Consider the following 18,715-nt stretch of genomic DNA (forward strand, 5'->3'; position numbering starts at 1 on the left):
CCATATCTCCACTCCTGCTCCCAACTGCTTCTCTGATTCAGGGTGCTTGCACCAACAATAGTCCACGTAAAATATACCAATGGTAGTTTGACTGTCTTTGGGGGTGGAGGAAGAAGGTGAAATCTGCTAGCATTCCTTCTATTTATTACAGGATGAAGGCCGTTACCCACATGGGACAACGTGCTAGATTATTATCATCTGCTAGCATACTTTTGTATTGGGAACATAAATCTGCCAGGAGGATGTGGGACAGAAGCAACTAATTAGACAATGTCACTTCTCCCACGCACAACCAGCAAAAGAGCCCAACACTCCAAGGGAATGGATGATCATTTAAAAGCCACCGTAGTTAACCTGGAATTGCTTGTCTAGTGTTCGGATGCTAGTTCAAGGATATGCTTTTGTGACAAAGGACATTATTTCTTAGCCTCACCACCAATTCTGCTATACAGAGAGTAGTCACACATAACTACGACATTGAGATACTGTAATAATAATACTGACCTACTGGATTACTAAAACAGAAGTCAGAATCCTGCTAGTGTTTGTGGGCAATTTGCCATAGCTAATTGTGGCAAATTGACAAGGTCCTGGGGTTCTGTGACAAGGTCTCGGTCACGTGCCTGATCCCATATCTGATTACAAAAGCAAGACATGGCCTGGAATGTCCTCTAATTAGCCACTATACGTTGTGGCAAGTTGCACAAATCATATATACACATCAATACGATTCCAGACAGTGTGTTATTTTGTATTTATTTATTTACTTTAGTTCTACCCTATCTTTCTCCCAAAAAGGGACTCAAGGTGGTTTACCCAATCTGCTCAATATAAAAGTGTGAGTAATTCAGGTGCTTTTAAACAACCTCTAACATTGGATATTGTTCTTTATGCAAATACACACAAATATGAAATGTGGTAACCACATGAGAGATTAAAGCTACATTTTGGGGGGAAAATCCTAAAACAATAAGTTTTCCCTAGACAAACACAACTAGATTTGTTTATTCAGTCATACAAATACTTAGTGAGCTTAGCTAAATAAGGATCCAGCATAAAATATTAGTACATCAGGCCACAATTTGGGACTTGGGAGTTTCATTCAGCTGGAGAGGTCTCCAGTGGTCATCATTATTACTATTTTTTTAAACGTCCTAATGGGTGTTTTTCCCCCCTAACTTTTTTATCCATCAGTACTGCTGAGAAACACATAAAGCTCTATAAGCTCCCTCAAAGATGTCCCTGAAGATTTGCTGAAAACCTGTACTTGAATTTGTACTTGTTTTCCCCCCACACCTCTTCTTTTCTGACAACAGACAATTTTAGGGCAGAGCCTATGGTTTTCATGTAGCATTGATAAGATAACTGCCTCAAGTCCTCCCATTGGGAGAAATACAGGCTATGAATGAAACAAAACTAAATAAACTCTTTTTTAAAAAAAAAAAAGATTACCAGCTAAAGCAGCTCTTCTCAGAAATATGGCTTATGTTCCACAACATTCAGAATATACCATTGGTTTTGATTACAAAACAGCCACTAAAGATAAAATTTTTGGATTCAACTAGGGAAATGCACCCTACACAAGGTACATTATATTAGCATATTATATTTTAATATAATATTTATTTTCTTATTTTCACTTACTTGAAAGTAATCACACAAGTACCTAAGGCACATCAGAGCTACCATGTACACAGAGGGAATATTTAAGCATCTTCCCCAGTCATGTTTTTCCGTCACTCCCCCAACCGCTCCGTTTCAGCCTTACAGTATAATTTGTTTAGGAGTCTACAGATAAAGGAAATAGGGAGTCGTTGAGTCCTCCCTTCTTCAACTGCACTGGCCTCAAGCCACACTGGGGGCCCTTTGACCATGCTAAACAGGAAGAGGTACGAAAGACTTCCTGCTAGAGCAAGGAAGTTCAACCATTTTGGATCAACCCAAGCCGGTCCTGCCAATAGGAAAAGGGGGGGCAACTGTTTCAGGGAGATGACATTAGGAGGCTTTCCTCCTCAGCCCCAGCTTTTTCAAATGCCTTGGGAAACAAAGCACCTGAGCCAGAGGAATCCTCTGAAGAAACAGATTGTAATTCACAAAAGCTCACAATGAAATAAATATGTCAGTTTTAAAAGCATCACAATGCTTTTCGTTTTGCTGTCAGGGTTGAAAGAGAGAAGGGTCTTTCAATCACAGTGAGAAGCACGCCTCACCCTACCTCCTGCCCTTCTCCCATTTAAGATGCCATGTTGACTTGTCTAATTCCTGAACGTTAATATGGTGTGCCCAGTCCCATAATGGCACACAATGTAAGTTAACGTCCCTGGGTAGACAGCAATAATAATTAGCTGTCATGATGTGAAGAACGGATAATCCATGCCATTGAGTTAACAATCACTCACACAACACCCATGGATTTTAGCTAATCTTAATTTGGAGGAAAAATAACAATTCTAAATATATCAAGTAGCTTCTTTTCATAGCAACCTGTGGCACTGTTTATCTCTAGCTCCCAGTGTATAGGAGTTTGTCCATTTCTTTCATTGGCAATTTTGCCATTTAAGAGACCAAAATGAGCATTAACGGAGCAGGGTTTACAGTTTAATCCTCCATTCTACATCTTCTCCCAACCCTATCCTCCTTTCTTCGCCACTGTGTATGTCAAGTTCCACCACATGAAGTTCACAATACTATTTTTGCGGGCTGAATAAGAAGTGAGTTTCATGTAACATCCTCTGCAGCCTTTGTAGCAATCAACACAGTTGCCTAATGAATTTACATTACTGGTTTGATCAGCATTTGAAAATCTATGAATGTTACTCTGCCACTCTACCGCTAGTGCCGCTGATTAGCAAATTTGTACAGTGCCCAGAGCCACACCAACAGGTATATGTGAGGCAATCCTTCCCCTCAGGCCTCATTTTCTAAGCATACAAACAGGGCACTCCCCATTTAGCATTCGCTGGACTGTGATATTTCAAATTGCAGATAGAGTAAATCCCCCATATTAAACACTTCTGGAATGAGCATGTCAGAAAGAATACTGGCTCTAATCCTCTTTTTTGTCTTTTCTGTTTACAGGAGTTTTTTTTATTTAAAGAAGCATTTAACCATGTGATTTCCAATCTGAGATTTGAAAACATACAACCCCCCGCCCTTTTCAAAAAAGGATGGCTGAGATTGTTCTGCATGTGCTTCAGCTGCATGCTACAGTGACAACAACATTGAGGAGTGGGTAGTATTTATTTATTTATTTATTCATTCATTTATTCATTCAATTTTTACCCCACCCCTCTAGACAACGTCTACTCGGGGCGGCTTTGTAAGAATCAGGTGTAGTCTCAGAAAATTGCAGAATGTCCAAAATAAAAGCTGGCTTCATAACTGTATTGGGCATTTAGATGGAGCTTCAGAAAGCACTTCATATACATTTATGCCAGTGGTCCTTACAACAGCCCTGAAAAGCAGACCACTATAATTATTACCATGTGACAGATGAGTGGCTGAGGCAGAGAGAACAGTGGCTTGCCCAAGGCCACAACAGAGTACGCAAACAAAGCAATCTTTGAGCCAGCAACTTTCTCGTCACCATGCAAGTTGACATACTACTGACACCATGTGGAGATAATTTTCAGTCACTACATCTAACTTCTACTACCATAGCCCTATCTAGCGGGCTGTTTTTCACATGAGGAAGGAAGTGAAGTAGCCTCGTCCCCTTCCGTTACTGCTGTGCTCATGTGAAGTCCTGTTGCTTTCCTATCAACCCCGCCAGCAAACTGAGGGATTAGGCCTACATGCTCTATTCCACACGCTTTGAGTAAACATGCTACCTCATAAAGTGAATGGATAGGTCTTATGTGATGATGAAAACCACCACACAGAGAAATATTTCATCATGTCACTAGAAATTTTCTTTCCAAGAATTTGGGGGAAAAGGGTTTGGCAACAGGGTTTCAAGGAGAAAAGGGAGGAAGAAAGAGAAAACTTGGCTGTATCAAGTATGCATAATATTATGGGACAAAACATAAAGGGTATAATATATAACACAATATTGACATATATAAAATATAATATATAACATTATCACTATAAATAGTTCAGACATATACCAGGTTATCACTCATGGATTCTCCTAGTAGTCTGATGAGGGTGATGCCAACTTTATGATGGCAAATCCCTAAATCTCTTCACAGAATGCACAGCTCCCAAAGGTCCCATGGAAAAGCAATGACTGTCAAATCAATTTAAGTCAATAACACAAAAGGACCCAAAGGGAATTGCACAAAGGAGGGAAAGAGCCAGTTGCTCATTTTAGGAAAAGTAAGAAAGGGAACAGGGACAGCCAAAGAGGAAACTGCAGTTGGGGATGATGGTGGCAAGTTGAATGAGAATTAAATAAATGCATGCCGTATAGGTCCTGGCCATGACAGTTACATGAAACCTGCATTCTGAAAGGCAGCATGGTGAGGTGAAGAGTTAAGAGAAAAGAGAATGGCCTTCATGCCCTGATTTGATCCCATCTCTGTCTCAAGTTTATGTGCCTTTTCCCTTTTGCCATTCATGTTAATTCTAAACTTCACTTCCCATTCTTCAAAACAAAAATGGTGGAGTTTATTTTTTACAGATATTCAAGATATTGCACAACAGAAATACAACAACATCTGCAAAGGGGGACAAAAGTCTGAATTCATCAGTTAGCATGTTAAAAACTGACTCTGCAGTCTGACTGCAAATCAGCCAGTGTTTGTGCATAATGAGAATGTACATGTGCTCCAACAAAGTGCATGTGGCAAAACAGAAACAAATATGCAGCTGATAATACTTCTCTAGTCTGAATGTTATTGAATTTTATTGTGAGGGCACTGAACTTTCCAAGTGATTATGAAAGGGGATTTGCAGCTAGATAAGCTAAATTAAGATAAGTCAAAGAAAGCCTTTGACTGTGTAGACCACAACAAACTATGGCAAGTTCTTGAGGAAATGGGAGTGCCTGACCACCTTATTTATCTCCTGAGAAATCTATATGTGGGACAGGAAGCAACAGTTAGAACTGGATATGGAACAACTGATTGGTTCAAAATTGAGAAAGGAGTACGACAAGGCTGTATATTGTCCCCCGGCTTATTTAACTTATATGCAGAATACATCATGCGAAATGCTGGACTGGATGAATCCCAAGCCGGAATTAAGATTGCTGGAAGAAATATGAACAACCTCAGATATGCAGATGACACCACTCTGATGGCAGAAAGTGAGGAGGAATTAAAGAACCTCTTAATGAGGGTGAAAGAGGAGAGTGCAAAAAACGGCCTGAAGCTCAACATAAAAAAAAACCAAACAGAAGTGGAAGATATGGAGGCAGTGACAGATTTTACTTTCTTGGGCTCCATGATCAATGCAGATGGTGACAGCAGCCACAAAATTAAAAGACGCCTGCTTCTTGGGAGGAAAGTGATGACAAATCTTGACAGCATCTTAAAAAGCAGAGACATCACCTTGCCAACAAAAGTCCGAATAGTCAAAGCTATGATTTTTCCTGTAGTGATGTATGGAAGCGAGAGCTGGACCACAAAGAAAGCTGACCGTCGAAGAATTGATGCCTTTAAATTGTGGGGCTGGAGGAGGCTCTTGAGAATCCCTTGGACTGCTAGGACAACAAACCTGTCCATTCTAAAGGAAATCAACCCTGAGTGCTCACTGGAAGGACAGATCCTGAAGCTGAGGCTCCAATACTTTGGTCATCTCATGAGAAGACTCCCTGGAAAAGACCCTGATGTTGGGAAAGTGTGAATGCAGGAGGAGAAGGAGATGACAGAGGATGAGACGGTTGGACAGTGTCATCAAAGCTACCAATATGAATTTGACCCAACTCTGGGAGGCAATGGAAGACAGGAGGGCTTGTCGTGCTCTGGTCCGTGGGGTCAAGAAGAGTCGGACACAATGACTAAACAACAACATAGCTAAATTTAAAAGAAAGGTAATGTTGTAAGGACTAAGTATGAACATGCATATAATTATATTTATTGAAACTTGAGGCTTGAAACAAAATGCTTCAGTTTGTAATGGTCCTGGTTCCATCCTTCCGCTTGTTTCTACATTCCCTTCACAACTTCTCAGTGCATCAGGCACTCCTGAGGTCCCTCCTCCTTAAGGTTTTTCTTCTTACTTGCAAAATTTGGGGGTTACCCTCTTGTTCAAATTATGCCGTTTTGTTTATATTATAAGCAGTGCCTGCTGAATGAGACTGATTTTATTATATAGTAAACAAGGAAATAAAGAGTCATGGCTCAGAACTGTGGCTGGCAGAAAGCAGCAGGCATGCACAAACAGCATGACATAGCCTGGAGTCATATAGATTTTCCACATCCCTGCCCATGTGCCACACTACAGCATGGCACCACTAATAGGTAGCATTGTGTAACTAAAAGTTTCCTCCACCCTTCCAGTTTGACTTGGAAATCCAGAACTTGAGAAAATACTGCCAATTTCAATATTACCGGGTGTTGAAATTTCAGCTCTTTAATCACTGTCACATCCTCTCCCTTCAAAGTGAAAGCATCACTTCATGAATTTTGCTAGATTTCTTTTAGGTTGTTGTATCGTCTTGCAAAATATTCTTAAGCAAAAAGGCCTATTAAACATAAAGAACATAAAGAGTATACAAAAGGAAGGAAGGAAGAAAAAGAAGCTTTCCTTTAAGAAGAGGCTGACGTGTTATGACGTTTTACTTTACAGGACATGATGGACTTTTATGAAGGTTTGCCTAGCCTCAAGAGGGAAGACAGAATCCACGATCATGTGAAGAAATTAAGTGGCAGAAAACTGAGAGAGACAAAGAATTTTTTTTAAACCAACATAAATGCAACCACTTTGCTAAAGTTAAGCAAGTCTGTGTATAAATGAATGCTTTGATAGGAGAGTATTTGGGACCCCCACATACAGCATCTTGATCTCTACTGTGCAATAAACACAAGTAAAGACATTGCAGAATTTGTCACAACAAGATAGGTTACTGAAAATGAGAAAAAAAACTTAGGAGGGGAAAACAAATTGATCAAACGTGACAGTTAAACAGAGCTTCCATATCATGTAACTGCTGAGGAACATGAGTTGTGGAAGGCTTACTACCCTCATATCCAGACAGGGTTGAATCTCTTTCAGCAAACAGAAAACCAAAAGTTCGGCAGCACCTTTATGACTAACGAATTTATTTCTGCAGAAGTTTCCACAGACTACAATCCACTTGATCTCTGAAAAGACAGGTCATAATTCACAAAAGCTCTCAAGAGAACACATCTGTTAAGTTTGTGGAATACCTTTTGTTTTGTTTCATTTCTTTTAATACAGTGCTAGATGGATCTATAGTGGTTCCCAACCTCAGGTGCCCAGGTGTTCTTGAACGAAAACTCCCAGAAGCCTTCACCACTAACTGTGGTGGCCAAGATGGATTTCTGGGAGTTTTAGTCCAAGAACACCTGAGAATCCACGGTTGGGAATCACTGGTCTAATAGTATGCAGCATCTTATTGGCTTTATAGGGAAGAAATCCAGTGAGAGGGACTAGGCTGCCCCCTAAAACCTATTTTAAGAACTGTGCAGAATTAGACTGGGTCAAAAGCAGATACTTTTAAAAAACTCTTGATGTTTGAAAAAAAAGTTTCTATTTTTCAAAGTTAAGATTACAGTAGATCTGAATAATATGAGCACTTTCAATTTAAACTTATAATCTCTCACAAAGGTTATCGATGGACTATTATTGTCCATATAGCATTTTTAATGCAAACAAAGAACCATAAGAATACCAGAAACCAAGATTATGTATGCATATGGCACATTACATCCTATACCAAACTGCTATACAGTAACAGATTTGACACTGAAGGCTAGGGACAGGGAAGCTGTCAGAGTCAACAGAATTCAGCTCAGGATATCACTAGATTATCTTGCATACCATTTTGGTTCCCATTTAGGTGATTTTGCATAGTTACTTTAAATAGTTGTGAATAATCTTAGTGACTGTACAAACAAGCCAGTGCCTACAATTGTTTAGGAAATGCATGAAATAGTATTGTGAAGGTTAATTTAAATCCGCCTTTTCCCTCCTTGATAATTTTTTTAAAGCACCCTGCGTGTAATGCAAAAATAAGCTATTGCTGAGTTACTGCCTAATACAATACTGTACGGTGTTCTCATCTGCAGAATGTTTTGCTAGGACAGTAACATGTCCAGTAATGTTTTCACATGGCTTTATTCGTAATCTACACTGGCTTTTGGTTTGTAGTGTATAATTTGCTATTCCACTGCATGCAAGAGATAGCAAAGTAAGAAACTGAAACAAACACTGGCATGGCTGCACTTCTGGAGCAAACAGGTGACGGTGGTGATATGGAATAACAGGACAATGAATAACAGGACATTACATAACTGCTCGGCATACATGTTATCAACCGTGTCCTTCGGCTTTCTGTAGCTTCAAAAAAGTGGGACCAGGATGCCTTCCATGTTAAAAAGAAAGAGAAAGACTAAGAGTAAAAGTTACAAAGAGTATTTAATGTGTAGCAACCGCAAAAACACACTACTATTAGAAATACAAAGTCAAGGGGATTAACATCAATACATTTCAGAGACTACAATTCTATGCTAATCTGTTTCCTGACATAAAATTTTGAAATTCCTGTGGTCAAAGAAAGTAACATCGACCACTATCCTTATGTCTATCTATCATAGAAACACTGCTAATGAATGCTAATTGCACTGCTATGAAGACGTTGTGGGGAATTTGGAACCTGTAGCAGTGCATGCTTGCTATACAGGTCTTAGGAACATAGTTACGCTAGATGCCTACCAAACCTATCCATGAAGGTCAGTTTAGGCTGTTGATTGGTTGGTTGGTTGGTTTCCCTTTCTAGATGGGTCAGATGAAGACACTGGCAGAGGAGCAATAATTGAATGACCTATAGAAGACTCTCTGAATCAACTGCTAAATAAGTCAACACTAACAGAAATGTTATTGATTCAACAGATCTACTCTAGAGTGTTTGGGGACAAACACACTTTTGAGGAGAGCAAGCTCTGTCAAAATAAGCATAAACACCCAAACATGCACACTGCTTCAATGTGCCCTTGATCTAAACTGCATTGTGCACTATACCAGCTGACCTGCTTCTGCTCTCAAAATTCTTCATTCCCTCACAGACTTATAGCCTGGACTATCCAAGGGGACAGACAGTAATTTCTCAGTCAAGCTCAGAACATAAATTAACTTAATTAAATCTAGGACAGGAGAGTCACAGGTTTTTGGAGAGGCAGGATTCTCATCAAAGAATCTGAACAAGAGGTCTAGCAGGTAGGACAAAAATCTGGAAAACTCTCTAAGGACAATTGTCTTATTTCAGAAAATGAATGATTTTCAGTTTTTCTCATCCTCAAATATAAAGACTCAGTTGTCTTGGAACAGCTTACTCTACACGTGAATTGGCACATTTATTTTACAAAAATAAGAGAAAGTTATCTGTGTTTCCTTTACTGTTAATCTACATACAAAGAAATAATAAACAGAGCTTGTCTAACAAAAATGCAACGGCTGCAGTCCTCCAAATTCAATTAAGCTAAAATAATTAATGCTTCCGCCATATTAAATTACTTTTACACATTTGAGCCACTGAAGTTTTTTCCCCTTTATTCTTTTAATCTTTATTTCTCTTTTCTTTTTTATTCTCCTTTTTTTTTCTAAATTTGTTTCAAAGTGCTGGGGAGGGGAGGGAAAAGTGGTTGGTTGGGGGAGAATAAAATAAAAAGATGAGCGCAGTTTGCAGTTCAAATGTAATAGTCTCCTTTTAGCTGACATAGCATGTCGACTGTTTTGTGCCTTTGATTAAAATAACATTTTAAATGCTTTGAACAAACATATCTCCCCCGTTCTTCTAAAGGATTATTTTACATATTTCTTGGCGGAATAAAGAAATTTTCATTCTTCCTGTCGCAGCAAAGAAAAAGCTAAGAATATCTTTCGGCACATAGAAAGTGAAAATATTATAGGCTGTTGCATTATTACAAAAAAAAAGAAGGGGGAGGAAAAAGAAAGGGGGGGGAGGTGGGAGTGGGGGGGTAGCCGCCTTAGAGATTAAGTTTCCCTTTTATGAAATCGTATTTAGTCTCTTTTTTTAACAAATCTAACAACAATGCTCTACAGCCTCTCACTGGGAAATACCTTTAGTGTTAAATACAGATTCTGATTTTCTTGGCTAATGCAGAAAGCCCTTCTATTGAAAAATAAATAAGGGGCTTGGTAGATCCCACTAAAGCCTTTTCAGTGAATGACTTCTGTGGGTTTTTTTTCCATGGCTACCCTCCATCGCTGTAATATGAAGCTTTTATCCTACTATTGAAAACTATCCTCTGCTATTTAAAAAGAAAGAAAGTAAGTAAGAAAAAAAGAATAAGACAAAAAGGAAAGGGTGGGGGGCATGGAAGGTGAGCAAAACCCCTAAACTAAAATAGGACACTACAAACCTTTTCATCTAAGAGTTCAATCCCTAATTTGGGAAAGCCTTATCACTGCCATAGGTAGTTTGCATCCTGTGTGAAGAAGAAGAAAAAAAATATCAAACAAACCAACCATTTTATTTTATTTTCTGATTCAAAATCTCCAGCTCATTTCCATTTGATCTTTGGTTTAGCATGAAGAAAGATTAAGACCTCCAGCTCTGCTCTTTTTTCTCTCCTTTTCTTTTTTGTATGCGATTATTATCGTTATTATTACTTTTGCCTATAAATGAACAGTTGCGTGGGGATTTTTTTAACCATGCATACTTGTCTCACCGAAAGTATGCTAAAAACACTCTTAAATAACATAGCCAAAGTCACCTGCACAGAGACAGAAATGGGGAGAGGCGTAACTACCCAAATTTAACTATTTACAAAATGACTTTCCATGTGACAGGCAAAAACTGCTTATAAAAGAGAGAGATTCTATTCTGCGAGAACCGTTGCGTCTGGATGTGTGCGCAGAGAGCTTTTAGCCTCCGAGTGCAACAATTTAGTCTCCTCCACGGCCTTATGTATCACACAGCAGAAAGCGAAGGATTGCAGGCACCCTTGATGTTAAACTTGTCCTTCTTGGTGATCCCCAATGATTAAGAGGCCAGCATCCTCTGAACAACTGAGCCCTAAAGATGTTCTGAGTTCTGCCTCTTATTCACACCACAGTGTAAAGGGGGGGGGGGGGGAGATGATAATTATCTGGGCATGTCAGACAGGAAGGCAGAGGCTGATTCCTTTCTCTTCTCCTGATGCATTCCTGGCAAAAATCATTCCTCTCATACTAAAAGTGCCAGCAGAAAACTTCTTCCCAAAGTAGGAAACAGTAGATCGAAACAGTAGATTCCCAAACAAAAGGTTCAAAAGGAATAATTCTGGCCGATACCCACAATGGGGAGGAAAGAAGAGTTAAACTCCACTTTTTGGCAGTATTTAAATGCAGAAATGTGTTAGATCTCACAACTAGTTCAGTCCAAAGGTGGATGGTTTTGATGAACAAAGCACAAGGCAAATTTGGGGAAGCATAGCCCACTGCACCTTATTCAATACTGTGTGTTCTCATGCAATATAGTGATAACATCTTATGAGGCTACTTGACACCATAACCGTAGCTGATTATTATGTGACAACTACAGTCAGTAACAGGACGGCTTGGTTACTGTAAAAACATATCTTGATATTCTGTTCATGGTTAAGCAGCTTCTCTGAAGCTGCCCCCAAAAGGACTGTAAGATATTGCAAAGTTTGTGCCTTTGGTTTCATGTACCATTTACGAACAGTGCATAATTTACATGGGAAGAGAAAACTGCAGATAAGTACAGTCCTTGCGTCTAAGAACTGACTCATTCAAACCAACCTCTTGTCTTCTGAGATTGTACCAGGCATTCAAGCAGGCATCCCCTATTCTGAAAGGCTGGGACATGGCTTGGAAGTGATCTTTCCATATGGTGAAGAACATAAGCCCTAGTCAGGCATTCAAGGTGGCATTAATCTGAAAGTGTGAGCATAGAAAGGGTTCTAGCCCCTGTCTGCCTGTCTCTGCCTCCGTGCAAACAAGGACAATCTGAAGTGAAGACAAGTCTGTTTATTCATAGAGCCTCTGCAGTCAGGAATCCTGATTTTTCAGGATCCCCATTAACGTGGCAACACTCCATATATAATAGCTTTCCCCTTCCAATGGTCTCTCTCTCTCTCTCTCTCCTTCTCTTCCTTGCCCCGTGAAGACACGATCAAGAAGGATGTGGCACTAAAACGTCTCCCTGTTCAACTTATTGAATTAACCCTTCCTTAAATGCCTGAATAGGGCTGTAGTCTTAGAGGAATATAGCCATGCAGAAATCTATTATACAATCCTGCTAGCCAACATGATACAGTGGGGTCTCGACTTACGAACGGCTCGACATACGAACGTTTCGACTTACGAACCGCTCTCATAGGACTATATGGACTCGACTTACGAACTTAGATTCGAGTTACGAACTCTTTTTTTCCTTTTTTTTAAAGCTAAGTCATCTTAGGTTAAAAGGAAAAAAGAAAAATATCCCCCTCTAGTGGCAGAAGGCGGAATAGCAGCTTCCCATTAGTTTGTATGGACGAAAAGAGCAAATACGGATTAAATGGTTTTCAATGCATTCCTATGGGAAATGCAGATTCGACTTAAGAACTTTTCGACCTGAGAACTGCCTTCCAATACGGATTAAGTTCTTAAGTCGAGACCCCACTGTACTTGCTGATTGATGCATGAGAACCTGAAACCTAAGAGTCATTCTGTCCACTGCAAGATGAATATAATGTCCATGTGAAATTACCCACATGTCATGGAATGCTAGTAGGGACACCTTGGGTCATCTTGGGAAGAAAAGCAGGGTATAAATGAATGAATAAATAAATAATTGGAATTATGCTATATGACAATGTACTCCGCAGAGCCAATGGTTATTTGCCAATGTTTAACTCCAATATGGCAGCTTTTGTGCTTCACTGTTTGGCTTTAGAAAGCGCAGCTCAAGAGCCACTGTCAAGTCATAGAGCATATCCACAACAGCGTATATCCATAGCTAGGTTGGCTTGATACCACTTCAGCAGCTGTGGTTCTATCCTGGAACCACGAATCCTAGGATTTGCAGTTTGGTGAGGTACTTGCATTTTAAAGCCAGACAGCTCCAATGTACCCCCCTGAAGTAGAACAAAGAATTCTAAGTATCTTATCCAAGTCCTAGGATTCTATAGGACACAGCTACAGCATTTAAAGTGGTAACAAACAACTATAACTGTGTAGGATACATATGCTTGGAGGAAGCAAGAACAAACACAGAAACACAGAGAAGTGCCTTATACTACATCAGTCAGTAGTATATCTAGCACAGTGTTATTTATAATGATTACCATAATCTTTCCAGGGTTCATGAGAAGTGAATTCTCCCAGCTCCAAATGACACATCAACACAGCATTCATTTCAAATAATAACACTGAGAAATTATTAAGGAGAAACTATACTGGTGTTCCCTAAAAGCCAAAGAGGTAGAGGAATTGGAGGAACAACGACAGAAGAGGAAACTGAGTATATTTCCATGCTGTTGAAAACACACAGAGATATGGCACTAAATTCTTTGTCAGCTGAAGAGTTTTCCTGAATGTCAAAAGATACTGTACTTTGGACTATTTTCTATGTCTGTCCAGGGTAAAAATGAATGTCTACCAATTTATTTATTTACGAGAGAAGCACTGGGAAAGGTCCAGCTTACAAAAAACAAAAACAAAAAAAGGTTTTGTGTCATACTGTGTTTTTTTTCTATAATGATTTCCCTAACTCCATTTTAAACTGATTAAACCTTGATTGGCACTTGTAGGAAAAATTCTCCAAATCTCAATTTAACCTATTTTCCGTTTGTTGTCTTAAAACATCTGTATATTCAAATTCAAATCTTTTTGTTGAAGTTCAATGCACTTTCTCCCATTGTTATATGAGATTTCTCCCACCCACTTTCAGTGGCTGCATGTATGTTAACGATCAAGATATAGAAACTCATGATTTAACGAAAACATACTCTCTGACGTAGTCCAGGCACGAGCCTGCTGTGGTACATGGATCATTATTTATCCTTCAGGAAAAAGATAGGCAGAGTTAGGCTGTAAAAAAATTTGTCTCGACTACTTTTTTCTAGTTTTCAACTTGAAAAACAGTGGTAAGAACGCAGCATTCCTATCTGGTAACAATATGCAGTTGCAGTGCAAAGGAGGAAAATGTAATATTAACGCTGCTAATGTCTGGTCTTGAGTACAGGCTGTGCATGTAATTCCCAGGGCAAGATTTAAATGTAAAGCTTTGTCCTTCTCTGTCGTTGTAAGGCAAGGCCATAGCAGTTAATAGCAATTACACAACTGAGAATTACCACGGGGCCCAGGGTAGGCTATACCACCCAAATAAGGACAGATTGATCAGAAAAATGTCTTTCTTTCGGAAGAGGGAGATAACTGACTTTCCTCAATATCCTGTCACTTTGATGCACATCACAGTCTATGCTAGCAATTAGAGAATAACCAGATGTATGAAGAACACGCCATATCCCAAGAACCTAACCATACTCTCTGCAGAAAACTGCGGCCTGCAGGAAAGAGGTTCCTCAAATTATGTTTAGGTCTTATGAATTTTTGACGGACTACTGATGAATTTTTAAATGCTCAGGATTGTCACAAAGAAGTCTCTCTCCTCTTTTTAAATTAAAAAAAAACGAGAGAGGGTAGGAGTGGAGAAGAGAGAGCAAAGAGAGAGAGAAGCTACCTCTGCAGTTGTCTTAATGTAAAACATGCTGTACCTGCAATGTTCTCCTGCTTGGGGCAAATTCCTTTTGTAGGCGTGAGAAGACGATCTTCTTCATCGGGTGTGACTTGGATCCCGATTTCCACTGGCTCTGACACTTTCCTGAGCTCGGAGCGTGACGAAGGGGGAGGGCTGCTCTTATCCAGATTCTTTTCATAGCAGGCACTGCCAGCGCCATTACACTGTTTCTTCTTGTGCTCTATAAAAACCAAGATGTCTCCCAGGGGGAAGTTCATCTGACACTGTCCACAAGTTAGTAGGTCAGGGTCTGCTCCACCCGTTGCAAGGCTAAGCCCAACTGGCTCTCCTATTGCTAGGCTCTCCTCCTCATGGACGATGGCCGTTTCCACATGGTCAGCCTCTGCTTTATGTGGGTATACAGGAAAAAGGTGAGGGGTCAAGGGGGCAGGAGAGAAAAGAAAAGAGAGGGAAAAGAATTGAGAGCAATTTGTTTACATATTCATATAACCTGAATTGGAACAGGATTTTCATAAAGCCCAGTTGTACACCTTTTATCTATTTTCCCCTCCCTGAATGTCTCCATGAATGATTTAAATACATTTTGCAACCACATCTGTCTGTGAAACAAAAATAAGGGATATATATCTGATGTGGCTTTCCTGAACATGCTTTCAAACTACCCTGGAGCAACACAGTAATAACAACAGTAAAGACATGTCAGGATAGAACCATAACCTGTATGATTCAGTGGACAGAACGATGGACTTATACAGGTGGTTCAAGTCCCAACAATTCATTTACAAATAGCTTGTGCAACCTTAGCCGTGTCTCAGCCTCTGCTCTTCCTCCTGTAAAATGGAAGCAATAATGACACACCTGACAGGGTTGTTCTAGAAAGATTGTAATTTGCTATTTAAAATAACAAATTAATTACCAAATAAAGGCATTTTGCACAGTTTGGTCGTCCATACAAGATACTCTTACGCAGACCATGAGAATATATCTCGAATCTCAATCCACCATACCCAATTTAGTTCCTATTATTTACTAAGCATCCACCCCCAAAAGTGCATTTTATCAGATTAGTATTCCTCTGGGAAGGAGTCATTTGGAAGAGCCAGATATACAAATTTGGGGCTTACTAATATAGACATAGGGACGTGGTGGCGCTGCGGGCTAAACCGCAGAAGCCTGTGCTGCAGGGTCAGAAGACCAGCAGTCGTAAGATCGAATCCACATGACGGAGTGAGCTCCCGTCACTTTGTCCCAGCTCCCACCAACCTAGCGGTTCGAAAGCATGCAAATGCAAGTAGATAAATAGGGACCACCTCGGTGGGAAGGTAACAGCATTCCGTGTCTAAGTCGCACTGGCCATGTGACCACGGAAGATTGTCTTCGGACAAAAATGCTGGCTCTATGGCTTGGAAACGGGGATGAGCACCGCCCCCTAGAGTCGAACACGACTGGACAAAAATTGTCAAGGGGAACCTTTACCTTTACCTAATATAGACATGGAACTGGGCACAAACAAGTCAGCATAACTTGTATCCAATAAGCATGAAAAAAGTTTTGGTGAAAAGCAAGCAAAGGTTCAAATGAAGTTAACGAAAGAATTCTGCTCCATGTGTCTCGGTAAAATAAATATTACACAGTGCTCCATTTGGATTGCCATGGAGAGACAGACAGCACCCTATAAAAAAACAGATCCGAGCACAGAGCTTATAAGAATTCAAGAAAGTAACTCTTCTGGGAGTACTAAACCAAAAGAGGAACTCTTCTAACTCAGTCCATTTAGACACACAAGCATAAGAAAAGGCCACATAATATTTGGTTTGCTTGATTGTGCTACGTTTCCACAGGAGAGTCATACAGCTTCCATTAATGATCCCTGCTTTTCTCAAGGCCAGGAAGCAATCCTAGGGAAACCGTTCTTGAATCACTGTTGCCAGGAAGTTGGTAGGAATTTTGCTTGTGACTCTTCTCTCCTAACTAGGCAAAATCAGCTCCAGGAACAAGTCCCCGCAACGTTCTTACAGCGCGGGAAGTTAAGGAAATGCAGGTACAGCTTCTTGGGCCTGCCTTGAGCAAGAAGCTTGACCAAACCTTAGCACTCCAACTGGGATGCTTAGGAAGACACAGACACAGACACAGACACAGACACAGACACAGACACACACACACACACACTGCTCTTCATTGAGCTGCACACAGCATGGCAGCTTGCCTCAAGGAGAGAGAGAGAGGTGCAACTTGTCCCACGCCTAACTATATTAATACAGCCATCCATCAAAGACTGATGAGCTCAAGCCAGAGCTCACAAACGTTCCATGACTGAGAAATTCTGGGAATTCTGACTCTGATTAACTATACAGGTTAGCTTCTAATGCCCCAGTCCAAAAATGTACAGGACCAGAATGTTTGCCCTGCTGCATAATGCAGGGATTGTGAATGCTGTGGTTTTAGACTTTTGTGCAGGTTTCCATACAAGATAGCATACTGAGATAGTGCATAAGGTTCCCCAAGAATTAATGAGTTTCCAGAGGTCATCATCTACACGCCACCATCACACATAAGTAACAGACTGTTTTACATTCATCTTCTATTCTTTACTGTAAAGCTGTAATTTGGCTTATTTTTTCTCTAAAAATGTTCTAGCCATGCACACACCTACAAGTCATTTTCAAGTTAAGATTGCAGACATTATCTTTTTTGTGCATTGTAGAACTGTATAGAAGCATTCACATGCTTAGTGAGCATTTTCTTCTTGAGTAATTTTTCTCAAATATCACATTCTCTCCCCCCTCCCCGCTATCTACTGATACTGTTAAACTGCTATAATTCCACATCTAGGCAATCCCAAGTTTTAGTTCTTTACTCATTTCAGTTATTTCTGCATGCAAATTAGATGGTGGCATAAGGAAGTAAGAACTTTTAAACATCCAAAGGACTTTTAAAAAAACCCGAACATATTGTACTGCAAAGTGGAAATAAAAATAAGTACTTCAAACCAAATTATTTTGGTCAACTTACTCCCTAAGCCTATTATATTTATTTAGGAGTAAAATCCAATACACCTAATGAATCTGACTTCTCAGTAAGCTGCACAAGATTGCACTTTCTGTGTTTCTTACCAAAATATCTTTAAAAGGTGAAATACAAGTAAAGATTTCAATGGGTAAAACACTGAATATCCAGATACATATTCCTATTATGCTTTGTGTTGTTTAAAAATTCTGGACATCCCCATTTATGCAGTAACCTAAAGCAAGTCCAACATTTAAACAGACTGTTTACATAAAAGACAATATTTTTTTCAAAATATCAAAATGAGGATGTCCAATATATCTCTCTTAATTTGAACAACCAGGAGTTCAGGACAACATATTAATAGACAAGACAGCAATGCCCTTAAAGTGGCTAACTTGCAGGCTACTGTGCAGATAACTTTTTTTTCCAATATTTAGACTAATTGAAAAACCACACGAAACATGGTCTTCAATCAGGCAGAATTCCCATTGGCTAGTGGGGCTATGCTTTGAACAAAAATTTGGCCCGATCAATACACGGAGAACTAACAGCACTTAAATAAAAGAGAAGAACTTTTATCTGGAGATGGGAATAGTAAAGGTCTACAGGGGGAAAATGAACACATGGAAATACTAGCACTGGTGATTTGTTTCCAAATTTTGAAAGCAGCATGACAATATAAAACATTTGTCATCATTCTGAATTGCAATCAATGGACTCAATGGGAACTCAGCCTAAATATTTGTAACTGCAATTTATTATTATATGTTTTCAATAAATGAAGGAAGCAAAACTGCTGTCTAACTAGCAGAAAAATGTACTGATTTTAAGGTCAAAATGAATCTAACTTCCCTTTGGGGGGGATCA

General features: G+C 39.7%; 1 protein-coding gene across 9 annotated transcripts in view; it reads right to left on the bottom strand.

Moving 5' to 3' along the window:
* BCL11B (BCL11 transcription factor B) overlaps positions 1 to 18,715 on the bottom strand; it is a 191,708-nt gene that overhangs the window by 155,411 nt on the left and 17,582 nt on the right. For 4 of the 9 annotated variants that reach the window (XM_072986637.2, XM_072986640.2, XM_078383765.1 and 1 more), the window contains exon 2: positions 14,856 to 15,224. The exons of 1 other annotated variant lie outside the window; for it this stretch is intronic. In XM_072986637.2, coding sequence (XP_072842738.1) covers positions 14,856 to 15,224 — 369 coding nt within the window. The remainder of the gene's footprint in view (positions 1 to 14,855; positions 15,225 to 18,715) is intronic. 4 more of the 9 variants (XM_078383763.1, XM_078383766.1, XM_078383767.1 and 1 more) reach the window with 1 other exon arrangement.

Source organism: Pogona vitticeps, chromosome 1, assembly GCF_051106095.1.
Source record: "Pogona vitticeps strain Pit_001003342236 chromosome 1, PviZW2.1, whole genome shotgun sequence".
Taxonomy (NCBI): domain Eukaryota; kingdom Metazoa; phylum Chordata; class Lepidosauria; order Squamata; family Agamidae; genus Pogona; species Pogona vitticeps.